Source organism: Peromyscus maniculatus, chromosome 1, assembly GCF_049852395.1.
Source record: "Peromyscus maniculatus bairdii isolate BWxNUB_F1_BW_parent chromosome 1, HU_Pman_BW_mat_3.1, whole genome shotgun sequence".
Classification (NCBI taxonomy): domain Eukaryota; kingdom Metazoa; phylum Chordata; class Mammalia; order Rodentia; family Cricetidae; genus Peromyscus; species Peromyscus maniculatus.
The window spans coordinates 1,566,320-1,588,040 of NC_134852.1; the positions used below are offsets into that span (position 1 = coordinate 1,566,320).

The window sequence follows — 21,721 nt, forward strand, 5'->3', positions numbered from 1 at the left end:
TTCAAATTAAAACAACATCAAGTAGGGAGAGGACTGGGAGGAAGGAGGAGTGAGCAATGTGTGGAGAGATGGCTAAAATTAAAGGCCACTTGATGAGCACTGTGTAAATCTAATACAATAGGAGCTTCATAAATTATATACATGCCTAAAGAAGATCTAAATGAATTCACTAAGTAATAAGGGAGACAGAGCCCCAACTGGCCACTTCATCACCAAATGAAGTTTGGTTCACATCTAATTAAGTTGTTGCCTAAAAAGATCCCATGGGAGTCACCAGATACCCCAGGCTGTGGCCAGAATTGTAGGTTGTCCTCCACAGACTGATGACAAGGACCCGTTAATAAGACCTTCACAACTTCACTTTCACAATAGATTGAACATGCAGAAGTTGAAATGGTGCCTTAAATGAGATTTTACCAAGTATTCTAGTGTCTTTGGTACTGAAATGTACTCTGGACATTACCAAGTGAGAATTGAAAATGCCAACACATCCAAAAACCCTTTCATCTACAATAATATCCTGCCTGAAAGATAGCTGGAGAAATTGTTGCATAAAATCCCAGGCCTGAAAGTAGAAGTGATCACAAGCCTCATCCCTAAACCAGAAGCAATCTCTAATTGATAACCACCAGCTAATGAGAATTTACTTTCTGTCAAAGGAGTCTCAGTAGGGAATCAAACCACTTTTAAGGGTGCACTACATGTCCAGAAACAGATGGGAACAGAAAATTCAGTTAACCACATTATTGGAGGTCCTTGTCTCATAGTATTGTGTCAGAGTCCCCCCTTTGTCCCCACTTTCATAGCTTTGTCATGACACATATAGATAGAGATAGAAATATTTCTATTCACTTTTTACCTAAACATTGCTTGCATAAATGTTCTGGGTCCAAGGTAAGAATTTGGGGGATTCCTGAATGTACAAACACATGTGTTTAATTCCCATGGCTTCTCTTGGGCTCTTTTCCTTATATTTGCCTACTTTGATCAATTCCAATGTGTTAGATTTTCTTTATTATAGCATATTTTTTTATTTCTGTCCCCTAGAAACCTGCCTGTTTTCCAATGGGAGATAGAAGTGGGGTGGATTCAGATAGGAAGTGATGTGGGGAGGATCTTGGAGGAACTTGGAGATGCTTGAGGGGAAACCATAATCAGGGGATATTATATGAAAGAAAATCTATTTCAATGAATGGGGGGGAAGGAGAAAGAAAACCAGTGTTCCATTGTAGTGCTATGTAAACTTCAATTTAAAATTTTCATTTAATTCTATTATGTATATGTGTGCTTTTTGAGTGTGCTCTTATGTGCACACCCGTGTGTAGGTGTTCTTGGAAGACAGAAAAGGCATCCATTGGCACTATTGGAAGAGATGGCTATGAATTGTAAGATGCATGGATTTGATAGTGAATTCATCTCCCTCGAAAAAGCTATATATGATTTTAAATGCTGATACATCTCTCCATCTTTCACAATATTTTTTCTATCTATTTAACAAAACATCTCTCTTTCTCCTAAGTTTTACTCCTCTAACTCCTAGGATGCAACAGCATTCTCTTGTCTCCTCCAGAAGGGGTAATTAATTTCATCATCTGAAAACATTCATTCCCTCTGCTACAAATTTTTTTCAGTTTTCTCTTACATTAAAAGACACTAAGTAATTCAGTTATTAAAAGAATTCCTTGGAGTTTATTTTAAATTCTACTTTGCATTAGAAAAATATAAGAACACACCCATTATGCACTAATATCCAAGAACCAGATCTTATAAAAAAAAAAGTGTTTGAGTGGAAGATTATACAACACAATATACAGTAAAGTTGTACACATGATATTTCTGTGCATTATCATTAGAAGAAAAAATGAGAATCACTAGCTGATGCATACATCTTGCTTTTTATCACAACAGGTATCTCTGTATTATCACTACATTTTTCAGTAACAATTTATGAAATATGTATTCAGTAAGATGATTTCTCCCTTAAATTTTGAAGAGAATTTCTCTCTGGTCTTAACAAAATTATGTAGCACTTGGGGAAAAAGATGCATCCCAGCAGACCTGCACTTGAGGACAAAATGGAGAAGACCTCCACCACCACCATGACCTTGCCCTTGGTGCTATGGTAGACAGGGAGAAAGGTGACCCAGACACTGCAGAACAACAGCATGCTGAAGGTCAGCAACTTGGCTTCATTGAATTTGTGAGGGAGATTCCTGGCCAAGAAAGCCACAATGAAGCTCCCTAAGGCAAGTGAGCCATGGTATCCCAAGACACAGTAGAATGCAGTAACTGAGCCCTTGTTGCACACAATGATGATTTGGCCATGCTCAGAGTGTGTATCAGTGTCAATAAAAGGAGGAGAAATTAGCAGCCATATTGCACAGAGAATAATTTGGATGAGGGTACATATGGCAATGATGTAGTTAGGTGCCCTTGAAATCATGAAGAACCTCATCCTTCTTCCGGGGGCTGTGACTATGAAAGCCAAAAGCACAGTCACTGTTTTGGCCAAGACAGTGGAAACAGACACAGTGAATACAACTCCAAATGTGATTTGTTGCAGGATGCAGGTAGCTGAGTTGGGATGGCCAATAAAGAGAAAGGAGCACAAAAAACAAAACATGAGTGAGATGAGCAATATATAACTAAGGTTTCGGTTATTGGCCTTCACAAGGGGAGTGTCATGGTGCTTAACAAAGATGCCAAGAACAAGGATTGTGAATGCAGTGAAGCACAAGGCCATTGAGGCAAGAGCCATACCCAAAGGATCTTTGTAGTTCAGAAAGATCACAGCTTTGTAAATGCACTGGTTCTGCTCTCTGTTGGCATACTGGTCCTCTGGACACCTCACACATTTATCCACATCTGATGGAGAAAGGAAAGTATAATTAATGCAGCTTTTTCCATTTATTGACTGAATATTTCAATTTAATGTGTTGAAGAAGCATTGCACTATCTGCATTTGTTTCTGAGGATGGAGTTGAAAGACATTCATAATACTCATTCATTATCTTTATGGGAAGAGAAACTAAAAAGTTCAGGATGTTATCTAATTTACTGTGTGTTGATGATGCCATTTGTTATGTTATCAGAAAGTACAGATATTTTCAGTACATGACTTAAACTGGGGAATTAACAGAGGGCAAAAATCATTAACCATTATTTTGCAGAGTGTATTTTAAAGTCCCCAATCCATGGTTGTAGTGCCTCCTGATGCCTTTCTGTCTGTTTTATGAAGGCTTTCCCTGTAATAGTTAGGGACTGTGTCTTCTATTGCTACACTTCCTGTGATACGTTTTCTAGTTTGAATTTACTAGTCCAAACACAATGACATAGAAGAAATTCTAAACATAATCTGTAGGGACACTTAGAATTCACACATGACATGCCAAGACCAAGTTCTCAAAACCAAGAAGATTGATTTGAGCCAGAGAATAATCAACAGGGAATAGGAAGCAAAAACAGAAGATAGAGAATGAAGGAGAAGATGAAAACAACAAGAGAGAGGGGAAGAGGTTTCTGGCCATGGAGGGCTAAGAACTGCACTGGATAGAGAGAATACAGATATGGCCTTTTAGGAAATGGCAGCTTATAAAGATGAAAGGGAAACATCAGGTTAGGACAAAGTGTTTAATTTTGATTGGACAGTTTAATTAACACAGAAACAACAGAGTTTTTGGAAGCTGAACTTCAATACTTTAATAGCTGGACCTTGATAGCCTCAGGAGAAGTGGCCAAATAAGGGAATAGACACCGGTGACTAGCTTTAGGAGTATAATAGACTTCATTAGCATTTCTGTTGCTGTAAAGAGAACCATGACCCCAGTACCTCTTATAAATGAAAACATTTGATTGAGTTGCTTATAGTTCATAGGCTCAGTCCATTATCATCTTGGTGGGACATGGAGCTTTGCAGGCACACATAGTGCTGGAGAAGAAGCTGAATATTTTACATCTTTGATCCATAGGCAACAGGAAGAAAACTGTCTCACTTGGTAAGGCTTAAGCATATAAGAGGCCTAAAAGTCTGCCTCCTCAGTGCCACAATTACTCCAATAAGACCACATCTTCCCCAACTAGATCCCACCATCTAATAGGGCCAATTTTGTTCAAACAATCACTGCAATGTTACCGATTTTAGCAAGGCAAAGGGAATGGGGAAGAAGGGCCCGACTTGCTAAAGGCATATTTCCATGCTCATTCTGACTAAAGTTCCTTCATAATGAGTAAGTTGTGTGTGCGTTTGTGTGTGTGTGTGTGTGTGTGTGTGTGTGTGTGTGTGTGTAGTGTGTATGTATGTGCATGCAAAAGTAACAACAGAGCTCTAACATGAGAGTAATTGGGTTTATATGGGGGAAGCAGGAGGATGAGAATGAAAGAATACTGTTACATAAATATAATTTTTATGTTTATAAATGCAAAAAATAATTAATTAAAAAATCCCCAGTTGTGTCCTTATCTGACAATAGGAATGATTTGTCCAAGAGTCTCTTTCATAACAAATAGTAACCCCCTCCTGAAGGCAGAATACTCTGTACATACCTACCATCAAAAAGCCCTTCTTCTTGATTCTATCACCTTTGGGAACAGACCACCACCTTTCTTCCTCTGTCACTAATTTCCATCTATGAGAATCTCAGACTATGTGAGTGTACTCAAGTGTGAAGTAGATATTGATATAATGCCATGATCACAATAAAAGAAGTACAGTTAAGCAAGAGTGATAGCAAAGAAGGTTTGTTTGGAGGAATAATATCCTGTCCATAAGTTACAGTCTCCACCATGGAAAGTTTAAGAAACTTGAGTATAATTGCTCTGAATCAATGGATAATTACATAGAAATATGACATGCTTCTAGGTTTCAAGTCTTTTTATCTAGAACGTGGTATTTATGGACACATTTAACTAGTTAATTTGTTTAGGGGAATGGAAAGTTGCCTCTATTGTCAAGAGAATATGCCACACTTGAAGAAGAACTGAGTTCAGTTCCAAGGACCAATGTCAGGTTTCTCATAACTGTCTGTAGCTCTAACTACAGGAACCTTGGATGCCTCACACATGCACATTCAATTAAGTACACAAACCACCTATTTTACATATATGCCCATAATTAAATAATAAAAATATTTTTCTTTAACTTTAATTTTATTTATTATTGTAAATAACCTTTGTTCTTATGTTCCATATTTAAAACAATTTTATTATAGTTTATGTAAGAAAATTGCAGTAAATTATATGTGCAAGTACATAGAGATCAGAATATAACCTCCTCTAATAATTAACAACACCTATGGTGATATTTTATTTGTACTGAAATGTGATTTTAATTTTATGTTAATAAATAAAGTTGCCCTGGGGTCAGAGCTATTAGAGCCATAGCAAGAGAGTGGTGGTTAGAAGAGCTAGGTAGATTTCTATGTGTTCAAGGATACAGCCAGTATTGGAGACATACACCTTTAAGACCTGGAGGGCGGTACTTACAGGCAGTGATGAGGCAGTCATGTGGTTGGGTTTACAACCAATGAGAAGGCAGAACAGAAAGACTATTTAAACACAGACAAACAGGAAGTAGCTTGCTCTCGGGGAAGCTAGGAGAAATGCAGGAGGTAAGATTTTATCTCTGAGCTCTGACCTCTCGGCTTTCTTTTTTACATTGGCACTGTGTTTCTTAGTTTAATAAGACGATTGGTTACATCTACATCTGGCGCCCAACGTGGGGAGAATCCATTAAAAACTGCTTGGGGCCGGCTCCCTAGCCAGAGCAGCCAGCTCCCTAGCCCCGGCCCAGGTCTGCTTGGCCTCAGGCCGGACTGTGAGCTGCTTGTTTAAAGCCAGTGCTACAAACAACTCAGGCCTGCCCTACCAAACAGGGACCCTGCCTGTAAAGCCAAGCCTTGACTCGGCTCAAGAGGGAACAAGTGGCTGGATTTAAGCTTTAGCCGGCTACGCTTTCACTTTCACTTTCGCTTTTGCTTTTGCTTTCTCTCTCTCTCTCTCTCTGTCTCTCTGTGTCTCTCTCTCTCTCTCTGGATTCACACCTAGGACACTAGGTGGCTGTTTTGAAATTCGCTTGGATTTCTACTGTTCTACGCAGATTTGGTAAGTCATAAAGGAAACTATTTAAATGACAAATTTTTTCAACATTAAAAGAAAATGGGTTTTCTGTGTATATTGGAAGAAAATTGGGTTTTGTTTGAATTTTTAGGCAATCTGACAATGGAACAACTATATGAGAAGATTAATGTTGATCTAATTATGCAGTTTATCACCATGCTTATTCACATTTTACTATTTAAAAAGATAGTCAATATAAGTGCCAGGATGACAGCTTTAGAAAAACTTGTTAAACCTGTAAAAATTCAGACAGAAGAAATTAACAGTGAAGTTGGTTCAAGTTTGGATCATAAGGTTACAGAAAGAAAGCCTGTTTTCACACAGTCACCCTTAATTTATCCTGTAACCGTACAGCAGATGCCTGATCAAATGGCTACACAAAATATTTGGGCTCCAGTTAAACTGATGGATTTTAAAAGGTTTAAGGAGGCAATAGTATCTTATGGCATGCATTCCCCATATGTAAAGCAAATGTTAAACTCTTCGTCAACATATAATAGGATTGTACCACAGGACTGGTGGGACCTTGCACAAGCTGTTCTGGAACCCAGCCAGAGACTTCAGTTTCTAACGTGGTTTAAGGAGGAAGCTAGAAATGTAGAAAAACAATGGAGGGATAAAGGAATACAAGTTTGTCAGGATCAGCTTATTGGAGAAGGCCAATATGCTTCAGTACAAACACAATGTTTATATGATTTTAAAACCCTAATTTTATGTCGAATGGAAGCCTTGAATGCATGGGACAGAGTTGAGGAACCAGGAAAAAAACCTGAGTCATTCACAAAGGTTATGCAAGTCCCAAAAGAATCTTTCACAGATTTTTTAGAAAGACTGGCTTCAGCAGTACACAGAATGGTCTCAGAATCAGAATCTTGTAAGGCAATAATTGAAGCTTTGGCATTTGAGAATGTGAATGCAGCATGCAAAAGAATAATCAGGCCATTAAAGGCAAGATCTGCACCTTTGGAAGATTGGATTAGATAAACAATTAATGTTGAGGCTGATGAGCATGATGATACGTGGTAGGAGAAGTAATTTCATAGGTTTGAGGAGTGTTAGATGTTTTGGGTGTGGAAAGCAAGGACATTTTAAAAGGGACTGTAAACAGGTCATTCCTAGAAGCAATGTTTCTTCAAGGAACAATGGCAACAGAATGCCCCTTCCTTCTGGAGTATGCAGAAGGTGTGGTAAGGGAAAACACTGGACCAACGAATGAATGTAGATCAACAAAGGACAGACAGGGTAATCCTTTGCCTCAGTTTTCGGGAAACTCCCGGAGGGGCCTCATGCAGGCCCCCATAGCAAAACCAGTTCGAACCTTTCCTGCAGCTGTAGAGGAAATCCCTGCTCTGAGCGATTAAATAACCAAATGATTATTGGAATAAATCATGCTGGTCAGGATGATGAAACAGAGAGAATAGAAAATTCATGAGAAAATATAAAGAAAATTTTTTGGCAAACTTCTATTAATGAACAGAGACCAAAATTAATGATAAAAATAAATGGTGTTTTGTTGTCTGGTCTGGTAGACACAGGTGCGGACGTTACCATAATTGCAACAGAATTTTGGCATCCAGCTTGGCCTCTTCAGGAGGAAAACGATCAACTGTTAGGAATTGGGACATTATCTCTGGTGAAACAGAGTGCAAGATGGCTAGAATGTATAGGTCCAGAAGGACAGAGAGGAAAATTAAAACCATATGTGGCTAACATAGCTATGAACCTGTGGGGTCGAGACTTGTTGCAACAATGGAATACTCAGATTAACATCCCTCCAATCTCAGAAACAAATCATAAACTAGCACATGTTTCTGAGAGAAATATTAGAAGGCATTATTTTGAATGGTCACCAGCCATCCATATTATACAAGAACAGGGCACAACAACTGATAATCTTCCAAAAATACCAACAGCTCTACTTTAAAATGGTTAACAGACAAGCCTGTATGGGTTCAGCAATGGCCTTTAACAACAGAGAAACTCCAGGCTTTAGAAGAGCTGGTAGAAGAACAGTTAAATGCTCAGCATATTGAACAGTCAACCAGACCTTGGAATTCTCCTGTATTTGTTATTAAAAAGAAATCTGGTAAATAGAGAATGGTCACAGAACTTAGAGCAATTAACAAAGTAATTCAGCCAATGGGCTCTCTACAATCTGGAATTCCTTTGCCTACTCTGTTACCAAAAGGATGGCCTCTCATAGTTATTGATTTAAAAGACTGTTTCTTTTCAATACCCTAACAAGAAAAAGACAGAGAAAGATTTGCTTTCACAGTGCCTACTTATAATAATTCTCAACTGGTTAAAAGATTTCAATGGAGGGACCTCCCACAGGGAATGTTAAATAGCCCAACTCTGTGCCAATATTTTGTACAACAGCCATTGGAAGTGATACGTAAAAATTTCCTAAATCTATAATTTATCATTATATGGATGATATTTTACTAGCTGACTCAAATGCAGATACTTTAGAAAGAATGATTGAAGAAGTAAAGAAAATTTTGCCATGCTGGGGATTACAAATTGCTCCTGAAAAAATACAAAGAGGAGATTCTATTAATTATTTAGGATATAAAATAGAGCTACAAAAAATTAGACCCCAAAAGGTGCAAATTAGGAGAGATAGACTACAGACTCTTAATGACTTTCAAAGATTATTTGGAGATATTTCTCATCTATGAATTATTGTTGGGGTAAAAAATGATGAACTGACTAATTTGTTCAAAACCTTAGAAGGTGACAACGACTTAAATAGTCCAAGCGAATTATCACCTGAAGCTGAGAAAGAATTGGCCTTGGTAGAAAAGAAAGTACTTGAAGGGCACGTGGATCGTATTGATCCAAAGCTGGATTGCATCTTGGTTATTTTACCTTCTAGGCATTCTCCTACTGGAATATTAATGCAGAGGGAAGATATTATATTTGAATGGATATTCTTACCAAATGAACCAAATAAAAAATTAAAAACTTATGTGGAAAAAATCTCTGACTTGATTTGGAAAGGAAAATTGAGACTTCGTCAATTAGCAGGAACAGACCCAGCAGAAATTGTCGTACCTTTAACTAAGGAGGACATTGAAAAATTATGTACAGAAAGTGAACCTTGGCAACGAGCTTGCAGTAATTTTTTTTGGGAGAAATTAACAGCAAATATCCCAAAAGCAACAGAATTGATTTTATAAAGAGAGCTGATTGGATCTTGCCTCGAATTGTATGGCAAAAAACCATATCTGGAGTTTGTACATTTTATACAGATGCCAACAAACAAGGAAAGGCAGGTTACAAATCAGAAAATTTAAGTAAAGTGGTACAAAGTCCTTATAATTCAGTGCAAAAATCAGAATTGTATGCTATTCTGTTGGTATTATTGGATTTTTCAGAACCTCTCAACATACTAACTGACTCTCAGTATGCTGAAAGAGTGGTATTACATATTGAGACTGCAGAATTTATCCCTGATGCCTCAGAATTAACTTCACTATTTATTCAATTACAAGGTACAATCAGGAAAAGGAATCATCCTTTATATATAACTCACATCCGATCTCATACTGATCTGCCAGGCCCTTTAGCACAAGGCAATGATGAGATTGATAAATTATTGATAGGAAATGTGCTGGAGGCCTCAAAATTTCATAAAAAACATCATGTCAATAGTAAAGGTTTAAAAAAGGATTTTTCCATAACCTGGCAACAAGCCAAAGAAATAGTAAAGAAATGTCCTACTTATTCCTTGTATAACCAAACGCCATTACCAGCAGGATGTAACCCAAAGGGTACTCAGAGGAATGAAATCTGGCAGATGGACATGTTTCACTTGGCAGAATTTGGAAAATTGAAATATGTACACCACACCATTGATACTTATTCAGGATTTCAATGGGCAACTGCTTTGAGTTCTGAAAAAGCTGATTCTGTAATCACTCATTTGCTAGAAGTTATGGCCATCATGGGTATACCTGCAGAAATCAAAACTGACAATGCTCCATCATATGTCTCTGTTAAAATGAAACAGTTTTTTGCTTATTACAAAATAAAGCATATTACATGTATACCACATAATCCTACAGGTCAAGCAGTTATAGAAAGATCAAACAGAACTCTAAAGGATATGCTAAATAAACAGAAAGGAGTAAAAAATCCCCCAGAAATAGACTGCATGATGCTCTATTAACTTTGAATTTTCTGAATGCCAATGAGAAAGGAACAACAGCTGCAGAGAGACATTGGATAATAGAGAAAACTACAGAATTAAATCAGCCTATATACTTTAAGGATGTGCTCACCTCAGAATGGAAACCAGGGTATGTATTATGTTGGGCACGAGGTTTTGCTTTTGTTTCTACAGGAGAAGATAAGCTGTGAGTACCATCAAAATTGATAAAGGTTCGATTTGAACAAGAGAAACCTCTTAATTAGAGGAGGTGATAGTTCATCAACCAGCATGAACATCCAATTTAAACTAACTTGTATCAGTAACACATGTCTTTTCATTTAATCAGATAATAACTTGCCAAAAAGGAACATCCCCAAAATTAGTCTTTGGGAAAGGTTTTTGTTTTTGTCTTTTAGGAGAATTATGGTTAAGGAATCTGAAGAACACAAGACAAATGAGACAACTGAAGAAAAGGGACAAATCATCTATCCCAGGAAACAGAGTGAAATGGCATATGGGTATATATTATCTAAAAAATTTTATGTCTTCTTAAATGTTTGTTTCTGCTTTTCTCTAAAGATTTAACACTATTAGTCTTCTAATAGTCCCAGTTCAATTAAAATTTAAAGCTGACTTTGGAGTTGGAGAATGGCTATCTCCTTCTTTAAATTCAAGCATGTTGTTAAAAGGAAAATACAAACTCCCTGTATCATGCCAGAATAAAAGAGCCATTTTCTGCTATGGGACAGGACAAAAGCCAAATTAATTGAGGGAGTATTCTATTACTAATCTGAACTCTTTGATTCTATTCTGATTCTTTAAACTTTTCTTAAAGTATAAATTTTATATCAAAATTTACAAGATTAATATATATTTATACATTTTAAACTTTGTTAAGATATGAATGGTCATATAGAGTACTAACTAATTCTAGAAAAAAGGCTTCAATTAGCTGCATATATATGTCTTTGTGTTCGAGTCTCTTATCAGTTTTCTGCAGGAAATCACGGTCAGGCCTAACAACAACTGAAGTCTCCAGGAAAAAGATGGGGCCCCACAACAACAACAAATCCATGTGGACAATAATAATATCACTAAGCTGACAAACATCATCTACAGATCAGCTTTGAACTACAAGGTTTGAACTACAAGCTTTGAACCACAATTTTGAGATGACTAGCTGAGATGATCCAGTCTCAAAGACTACTTGAATAAGGACTTGAGATAAACCATGAACTTTGGATTTATACACAGACTGGACAATAATGAAGAATATAGTTACCTTTCCTAGAATTTGACAATTAACCTAAATTTTTCTTTCAGGATAAAGATAACTTCGCCCATACACAGCAGGAAGCAATTTTAAGAATGTGATGCCCACATTCCCAAAGAAGTGGTGTGGGGCGGGTGGTTTTTTGGTTCTTTTTAATGGGTTTTGGGTCTGGGATAATTTTCATTATTTAGGGGAGTTGGTTACAAGTTGTTGTCAAGGGTTAGGAAAAAGGCTAAGCAAAGGAGATTAGATTTAAGGTTCTTGTTTAAAAAAAAAAAGAAAGAAAGAAAAGAAAAAGACGGCTACCAAGTGAGTTCCAGCAAAGGCACAAAGCTACACAGAGAAACCCTGTCGCGAAAAACAAAAAAAAAGAATGAAATGAATATAAGTATATAAGAATTAATGGAGGTAGACAGGCCCAGCAGCAGCGGCTGACAGGGACATTCAGTCCTGGCGGCAGCTGGCAGAGACATTCAGGCCCAGCGGCAGCCCATGGAGGTAGACAGGCCCAGTGGCGGCCCGCAGAGGTAGACGGGCCTGGTGGCAGAGGCCGACAGGGACATTCAGTCCTGACAGCATCCAGCAGAGACATTCAGGTCCAGCGGTGGCCCACAGAGGTAGAGAGACACGGCGGCGGAGACAAGCAGACGCAGGTAGGCCTGCGGCGGCAGCGGCAGCCCACGGAGGTAGATGGGCCCAGTGGCGGGCCCGCTGAGATAGACAGGCCCGGCAGCAGTGGCCGACAGGGACATTCAGTCCCAGCGGCAGCCAGCAGAGACATCCAGGCCCGGTGGCGGCCCCCAGAGGCAGACAGACCCAGTGGCACCTGACAGGGACATACAGGCCCGGCAGCGGACCGCAGAGGAAGACAGGCCCAGGGACGGAGACAAGTAGATGCAGCTTGGAACAGGGACGCCCCTAACCCCAACACCTGGGGAAGAAGCTATCTCCATGGGTCAGAACCAGAACGAATCTGAACACTCCGTCTGAGGACAACCCAGGGCCCAGCTGCTGATCCTGTGAAACCCAACAACTTGGAGGTGTAGGTGAGACTACCCTGCTCAGCTGAAACCCATCTGAGAGAGGATTCAGATGCCTACAGTTTAAAGTCTGAAGAAACAAGATCAGCTGAGGAGTTGACAAATGAACAAAACGTGACCTGGGAACACAGAAGAAGGCGCTACCCAGACACCACACTAGATCACCAGAATCATAAGTATATAATTCACCGATTGAAATCAGCTGCCCCTGAAGAAACAGCCCAATAGCACCAATTTAACCAAGAATCCCTACTAAACCAAGACTAAAAATTAGAACAAGAGAGGCACTCTCAGACACAGACACCACCTGCATGGCACAGAAGAAGAGATGAGTAGACGCCAGTGCAAAAATACAGGCAACAATATAAAGACCTATAAGGCAACATCAGAACCTAGTGATTCTACACCTGCAAGACCTAAACATACCATGACAGAAGAAACAGAAGAAATCAACCCTAAAAATGACTTTAAGAAGATGATAGAGGCCCTTAAAGAAGAAATAAAACATTCCCTCAATGAGGAAATAAAAACTTTCCTTAAAGAGGAAATGAAAAACTACCTTAAAGAGGAAATAAAAACTTCCCTTAAAGAGGAAATGAAAAAATCCATTAAAGAGGAAATAAGAAACTCCCTTAAAGAAATGGAAGAAAAAACGAACAAAAAATGGGAAGAAATCAAATCAACCCAAGAAAAAGCAATTAAACAGATGAAAGAAACATTCCAAGATCTGAAAAATGAATTTGAGACAATAAAGAAAACACATGCTGAGGGAATTCTGGAAATAGAAATCCTGACTAAATGAACAGGAACTACAGAAACAAGCATAACCAACCGATTGCAAGAGATGGAACGGAGAATCTCTCACACTGAAGACACGATAGAGGAAATAGATTCGTCAGTCAAAGAAAACACTAAAGACAAAAAAGTTGTAACACAAAACGTCCAGGAAATTTGGGACACCATGAAAAGACCAAACCTAAGAATACTAGGGATAGAAGAAGGAGAAGAATACCAACTCAAAGGCACAGAAAATATATTCAACAAAATCATAGAAGAAAACTTTCCTAACCTAAAGAAAGAAATACCTATGAAGATACAAGAAGCTTACAGAACACCGAATAGGCTGGATCTAAAACAAAAGTCCCCTCGCCACATAATAATCAAAACAATAACCACACAGAACAAAGAAAAAAATATTAAGAGCCACAAAGGAAAAAGGCCAAGTAACATACAAAGGCAAACCCATCAGAATAACACCAGACTACTCAATAGAGACTATGAAAGCTAGAAGATCATGGACAAACCTCATGCAGACACTAAGAGACCACGGATGCCAACCCAGACTATTATACCCAGCAAAACTCTCAATCACCATAGGAGGAGTAAACAAAATATTCCAGGATAAAACCAGATTTAATCAATACCTGTCCACAAACCCAGCCCTACAGAAAGCACTAGAAGGGAAAATTCAACCCAAAGAAGCTAAACACATCCATGAAAAATCAAGCAATAGATAATCCCACACCAACATACACCACAGAAGGACAATACAACACAACCAAAAAAAAAATAACAGGAATTAACAATCACTGGTCATTAATATCCATCAATATCAATGGTCTCAACTCACCTATAAAAAGACACAGGCTAACAGAGTGGATAAGAAAACAGGACCCATCCATTTGCTGCATGCAAGAAACACATCTTAATTCCAAAGACAGACACTACCTCTGAGTAAAGGGCTGGGAAAAGGTTTTCCAAGCAAATGGACCTAAGAAACAAGCTGGTGTAGCTATCCTAATATCTAATAAAATAGACTTCAAACTAAAATCAATCAAAAGAGACCAGGATGGACATTACATATTTATCACGGGAAAAATCCACCCAGATGAAGTCTCGATTCTAAACATTTGTGCTCCAAATACAAAAGCACCCACATTCATAAAAGAAACACTACTAAAGTTTAAAACGCACATTAAAACCCACACATTAGTAGTGGGAGATTTTAACACACTACTCTCACCAAAAGATAGATCTACCAGACTGAAACTTAACAAAGAAATAAAGGACCTAACAGATGTTATGACTCAAATGGACCTAATAGATATCTACAGAATATTCCATCCTAACACAAAAGAATATTCCTTCTTCTCAGCACCCCATGGAACCTTCTCAAAAATTGACCACATGCTTGGACACAAAACAAATCTCAACAGATACAAAAAAATTGGAATAACCTCCTGTATCTTATCAGACCACCATGCCTTAAAGTTAGACCTCAATAACAACAAAAATTATAGAAAGCCCACAAACTCATGGAAACTGAATAATGCCCACCTGAAACATTAATGGGTCAAGGAAGAAATAAAGACAGAAATTAAAGAGTTCCTAAAATTCAATGAAAATGAAAGTACAACATACCCAAAATTATGGGACACTATGGAAGCAGTGCTAAGAGGAAAATTCATAGCTCTAAATGCACACATAAAGAAGATGGAGCAATCCCATAACAATGAATTAACAGCACAACTGAAAGCTCTAGAACAAAAAGAAACAAACTCACCCAGGAGAAATAGACACCAGGAAATAATCAAATTGAGGGCTGAAATCAATGAAAGAGAAAACAAGAGAACAATACAAAAAATCAATGAAACAAAGAGTTGGTTCTTTGAAAAAATCAAGAAGATAGACAAACCCCTAGCGAAATTCACCAAAAGGCAAAGAGAGAGCACCCAAATTCACAAAATCAGAAATGAAAAGGGAGACATAACAACAGACAACGAGGAAATCCAGAGAATCATCAGATCATACTTCAAAAACCTGTACTCCACAAAAATGGAAAACCAGGAAGAAATGGACAATTTTCTGGATAAATACCACATACCAAAATTAAATCAAGACCAGATAAACCATTTAAATAGACCAATAACCCCTAAAGAAATAGAAACAGGCATCAAAAGTCTCCCAACCAAAAAAAGCCCAGGATCAGATGGTTTCAGTGCAGAATTCTACAAGACTTTCAAAGAAGAAATAATACCAATCCTCTTCAAAGGGTTCCACACAATAGAAACAGAAGGAACACTACCAAACTCTTTTTATGAGGCTACAATTACCCTGATACCCAAACCACACAAAGATGCAACAAAGAAAGAGAACTACAGACCAATCTCCCTCATGAACATTGATGCAAAAATACTCAACAAAATATTGGCAAACCGAATCCAAGAATATATCAAAACAATCATCCATCACGACCAAGTAGGATTCATCCCAGGGATGCAAGGATGGTTCAACATACGAAAATCAGTCAATGTAATACACCATATAAACAAACTGAAAGAAAAAAAACCACATGATCATCTGCTTAGATGCTGAAAAAGCCTTTGACAAAATCCAACACCCCTTCATGATAAAGGTCTTAGAAAGATTAGGAATACCAGGAACATTTCTAAACATAATAAAAGCAATTTATAGCAAGCCAACAGCAAATATCAAATTAAATGGAGAGAAACTCAAAGCGATACCACTGAGTTAAGGAACAAGACAAGGCTGTCCACTCTCCCATATTTATTCAATATAGTACTAGAAGTTCTAGCTAGAGCAATAAGACAACAAAAGGAGATCAAAGGGATACAAATTGGCAAGGAAGAAGTCAAACTTTCACTATTTGCAGATGATATGATAGTATACATAAGTGACCCCAAAAACTCTACCAGGGAACTCCTACAGCTGATAAACTCCTTCAGTAAAGTGGCAGGATACAAGATCAACTCAAAAAAATCAGTAGCCCTCCTATACACAAATGAAAAAAAGCGCCGAGAAAGAAGTCAGAGAATCATCACACTTTACAATAGCCACAAATAATATAAAATACCTTGGGATAACACTAACTAAACAAGTGAAAGACCTTTTTGATAAGAACTTTAAATCTCTAAAGAAAGAAATTGAAGAAGATATCAGAAAATGGAAGGATCTCCCATGCTCATGGATAGGTAGGATTAACATAGTAAAAATGGCAATCTTACCAAAAGCAATCTATAGATTCAATGCAATCCCCATCAAAATCCCAACACAATTCTTCACAGACTTGGAAAGAAAAATACTCAACTTTATATGGAAAAACAAAAGACCCAGGATAGCAAAAAGAATCCTATACGATAAAGCAACCCTTGGAGGCATCACCATTCCTGATCTCAAAATCTACTATAGAGCTATAGTAATAAAAACAGCTTGGTACTGGTATAAAAACCGAGATACGGACCAATGGAATCGAATTGAAGACCCTGACATTAATCCATGCACATATGAACACCTGATTTGTGACAAAGAAGCCAAAACTATACAATGGAACAAAGAAAGTATCTTCAACAAATGGTGCTGGCATAACTGGATGTCAATATGTAAAAGATTACAAATAGATCCATATCTGTCACCATGCACAAAACTCAAGTCCAAGTGGATCAAAGACCTAAACATAAATCCAGTTACACTAAACTTAATAGAAAAGAAAATAGGAAGCACTCTTGAACGCATTGGCACCGGAGACCATTTCCTAAATAAGACACCAACAGCACAGACCCTGAGCACAACAATTAATAAATGGGACCTTTCGAAACTGAGAAGCTTTTGCAGGGCAAAAGACACAGTCAATAAAACAAAAAGACAGCCAACAGATTGGGAAAAGATCTTTACCAACCCCATATCTGACAGAGGATTGATCTCCACAATATATAAAGAACTCAAGAAACTAGACATCAAAGTACTGAACAGTCCAATTAAAAAATGGGCTAAAGAACTAAACAGAGATTTCACAAAACAAGAACTACAAATGGCTGAAAGACATTTAAAGAAATGCTCAACATCATTAATCATCAGAGAAATGCAAATCAAAACAACTTTGAGATACCACTTTACACCTGTTAGAATGGCTACGATCAAAAACACCAATGACAACCAGTGTTGGAGAGGATGTAGAGCAAAGGGAACATTCCTCCACTGTTGGTGGGAATGTAAACTTGTACAACCACTGTGGAAATCAGTATGGCCGTTTCTCAGAAAATTAGGAATCGAACTACCTCAAGACCCAGCCATCCCACTCTTGGGCATATACCCAAGGAATGCTGATTCATACCATAAAGATACATGCTCAGCTATGTTCATAGCAGCACTATTTGTAATAGCCAGAACAAGGAAACAACCTAGATGCCCATCAATGGAAGAATGGATGAAAAAATGTGGTACATATACACAATGGAGTACTACTCAGCAGAGAAAAACAATGAAAGCATGAAATTTGCAGGCAAATGGATGGAACTAGAAAACATCATCCTGAGTGAGGTAACCCAAACCCAGAAAGACAGTTATGGTAGGTATTCACTCATTGGTGGATTCTAGATATAAAATAAAGAACAATCAGACCACAACCCACAGAACCATAGATGCTATATATATACATATATAGCATGGAGGTCCCTAGGACGACTGTGGCATATAATAAATTTCAGTTTTACTCAATTATTTAAAAAAATAGTCAAATGAATGGAAACACATGAACTATGAACCAAAGGCTGAGGGGCTCCCAGCTGGATCAGGCCCTCTGAATAGGTGAGACAGTTGATTGGCTTGATCAGTTTGGGAGGCAACTAGGCAGTAGGATCAAGTCCTGTGCTCATTGCATGAGTTGGCTGTTTGAAACCTGGAACTTATGCAGGGACACTTGGCTCAGTCTGGGAGGAAGGGACTGGACCTCCCTGGTCTGAGTCTACCAAGTTGATCACAGTCCTCGGGGGAGGACTTGTCCTGGAGGAGGTGGGAGAGGAGGGTGGGCTAGGGGTAACGGGAGGGGGAGGGAGGGGCGAGAATAGGGGAACCCATGGCTGATATGAAGAACTGAATGGTATTGTAAAATAAAAAATATATATAACAAAAAAAAGAAAAGAAAAAGACAATTACTAGTTTTAAATACTTTACATTATTACCAACTATTAGGATATAAAGAAATGAAAGTAATTAGACATTACAATAGAAATTGTAGTCATATTAGATATGTTTTAAAAATTGAGCAGATATGTTTTAGACAGGTCATCTTCAAACCCTTCAGAGATCTACTGAATATGGCATTTAAAATGTTTTAATAACTTAGAAATTTTTCATTTTTGAGACATGTCGGCTCCTGGCAGTACCAATCTACTTCAGAGAAAATATGGACATTGAAGACACTGCATATGGAGTTAACTTTCATTGTGGTAAAAGTTAGCCACTGGACAACAAAGTATCCTTGAATAAACAGGAAAAAATGGACAGACAGAATAAGAAACAAAGGACTACTGATTCCTGCCAAAACAAGTGTGGTTATGGCTTTATCAAAAGGCATCTTCTGAGACCAGGTCAATATGGCACCATCCCTGAAATGGCCTTCACAATCTGGAAAAGGTACAGTGCCCTTTTCTTCGAAGGCAGCTGAACAGGCAGTGGGCCGACGGCTTCTGTTGTGCAATGGAACAGCAACTGAAAGCTCACGCCTCTCAATAGTAGACTGGCATTTAATAGAGGAATGTGAGCCGGGCGTTGGTGGCGCACGCCTTTAATCCCAGCACTCGGGAGGCAGAGCCAGGCGGATCTCTGTGAGTTCGAGGCCAGCCTGGGCTACCAAGTGAGCTCCAGGAAAGGCGCAAAGCTACGCAGAGAAACCCTGTCTCGAAAAACCAAAAAAAAAAAAAAAAAAAAAATAGAGGAATGTGGAGAAGAAGGGGATGCTGAGATGAAGCCATATATACACAGCCAAGAAGAATGGACAGCTGAATTCAAAAACTATCCACAATTTCCAGAATTTAAAATCCTGAATCATGACATGACACTAGTGGAATTCAGGTGTTTCTGTTACATGGACTGCTCTCACCCAATGTGAGGTTGAACTGTTGACCTTGTATACAACCTACTTCACAAATGAGTCTGTCAGATACGATAAGCCTATAGGCTGAAGATGATGCCCCAACACTGCGAAGAAACCTCAGGTGACTGTCCAGGCAGCTGGCTGTTTCTGTCAACTCACAAAATTTTTGAAAGTTGCTTTTGTGCACTTCCTGTTTTTATTTTTGTTAGCTAATATTATTCCCTTCTTGGGTCTCTGAGGGAGTTGAAGATTAGTTAGTTATAGTTGAAGATTAATTAGGATAGAAAGTGAATTAGATACATTTTGGACTTACTAAAATAGGATAGATAAGGGAATTATTTTCTCTGATTTGTCAAATACAAATGGACTAGATATCGTTTAGGTATTTGTTACTTGTATATATTGTATATAGTTATTGTACTTTTGTATATAGTTTTTCTTTTGTTAGTTATAACCTTTTGCCTTTTTTCTTTTTATTAAAATAGAAAAGGGGAAATATGGTGATATTTTATTTGTACTGAAATGTGATTTTAATTTTATGTTAATAAATAAAGTTGCCCTGGGGTCAGAGCTATTAGAGCCATAGCAAGAGCGTGGTGGTTAGAAGAGCTAGGTAGATTTCTGTGTGTTCAGGGATACTGCCAGTATTGGAGACATACACCTTTAAGACCTGGAGGGCGGTACTTACAGGCAGTGATGAGGCAGTCATGTGGTTGGGTTTACAACCAATGAGAAGGCAGAACAGAAAGACTATTTAAACACAGGCAAACAGGAAGTAGCTTGCTCTCGGGGAAGCTAGGAGAAATGCAGGAGGTAAGATTTTATCTCTGAGCTTTGACCTCTCGGCTTTCTCTTTTACATTGGCTCTGTGTTTCTTATTTTAATAAGATGATTGGTTAGATCTACAAACATCTTACTATTACAATTGTCCTAGGGAAGAACACATCATCAGCTTTAGTAGAATAGGGTTTAACTTCTGAATCACCTTACTGGCCATAAATTTCCTTTAAGTACTTTCATTATATTATGTAGGATGACAGGCACCATGAGAGAAAAATCTGTTTATCTGCCATTTTTATGTAACCAACTCTAAATAAATGATCATTTGACTAACATGGGCTGTGTAGGTGACAACACCATTTGGATGACTGTAGCTGGGTGATATCATACAAAACAGGTGTATCTTCTGTTTTCTGACATTATTAACTGTGCTATATACAAAACTATTGATTATAGTACTTCATATTTTCTACTTTATGTGGCAACACTTCTCCACACTTTTCTAGATTTCAAATCATAATGATACTTTGAAAGGGGGAGTCTCTGTATATAGTTTGAAATTCTGTGTATCATACTGAACAGTTTCTTATAATTTACCAAGGGTTTATTTCCACTGTTCATTAATCTTACAGAAATAGAGGACTTATATTTGGTTTCTAGAACCCACATAAAAGAGTTAAATGGATCAGAACCTCTACTCTGGTCTCCATTGATTCCCTGAAAATGCATGGTGCCTATAAACTTATGTAGTGACACACAAAGACATGTAAATAAAAAATATTATTAAAAATAGATTGGAATCTAATCTACATGTAGTTTCAGAGATTAGTCACTATTAAAGACATTTTATGGGATTCCTTCACATTGCAGATTGCTTATCAAAGTTTTCTTTGAATAAAGGTCACCTACCATGGATTTTCAATGAGTCAAAGATGTATGTCATGGCATAACATGTTACTTAAAGTGACATTATTACTGATCATAGTTCTATAAAAACTAACTTGGGAAACTGATATGGTTTATTTGTACAGTGGCCTTTTAGAAACTTTGATCATCCCAGTGTGTTTGGGAGAGGATGATCTATGTGAAGGATTTATCTCAGCAGCAAACACTCACTTGTCTCATTAGAAACTTCATTTTCTGGGCAGGGGATGCAATCAAAACAGCAGGCTGCAATTCCCTCCTGCAAGAATTTCTTCAATCCAGGACCACAGTCAGCACTGCACACAGAGGGCAGCATCTGAGGAAAAGTAGACATACACTGATATCATGAGTTTTACCTACTTCTTCTGTAACAAAATTATGTTAGCATTTTGAAATATCAATAGGCTTATTTCATATATACCAAATGAGTGACCACATAAAACAGTATGTTTTATAATGCCAAACAAGCAAATGTATGAAAACAATCTGATGTAATTTGAGTAGTTTCCCAATCTTAGAAATTTAGGAAAATTTAGAAAAAT

The 21,721-nt window shown here is 37.9% G+C and overlaps 1 protein-coding gene across 2 annotated transcripts in view; it reads right to left on the reverse strand.

Annotated features, from left to right (window-relative positions):
• Nucleotides 1–1,960: 1,960 nt before the first annotated feature.
• Nucleotides 1,961–21,721, reverse strand: part of LOC143271879 (vomeronasal type-2 receptor 116-like) — a 58,325-nt gene continuing 38,564 nt past the window's right edge. Inside the window, exons 5-6 of one of the 2 annotated variants that reach the window (XM_076564383.1) lie at nucleotides 21,372–21,495; nucleotides 1,961–2,865 (exon numbers count right to left, since the gene is read on the reverse strand). In XM_076564383.1, coding sequence (XP_076420498.1) covers nucleotides 1,961–2,865; nucleotides 21,372–21,495 — 1,029 coding nt within the window. Of the gene's footprint in view, nucleotides 2,866–21,368; nucleotides 21,496–21,721 lie in introns of both variants that reach the window. The other variant, XM_076564387.1, reaches the window with a different exon arrangement.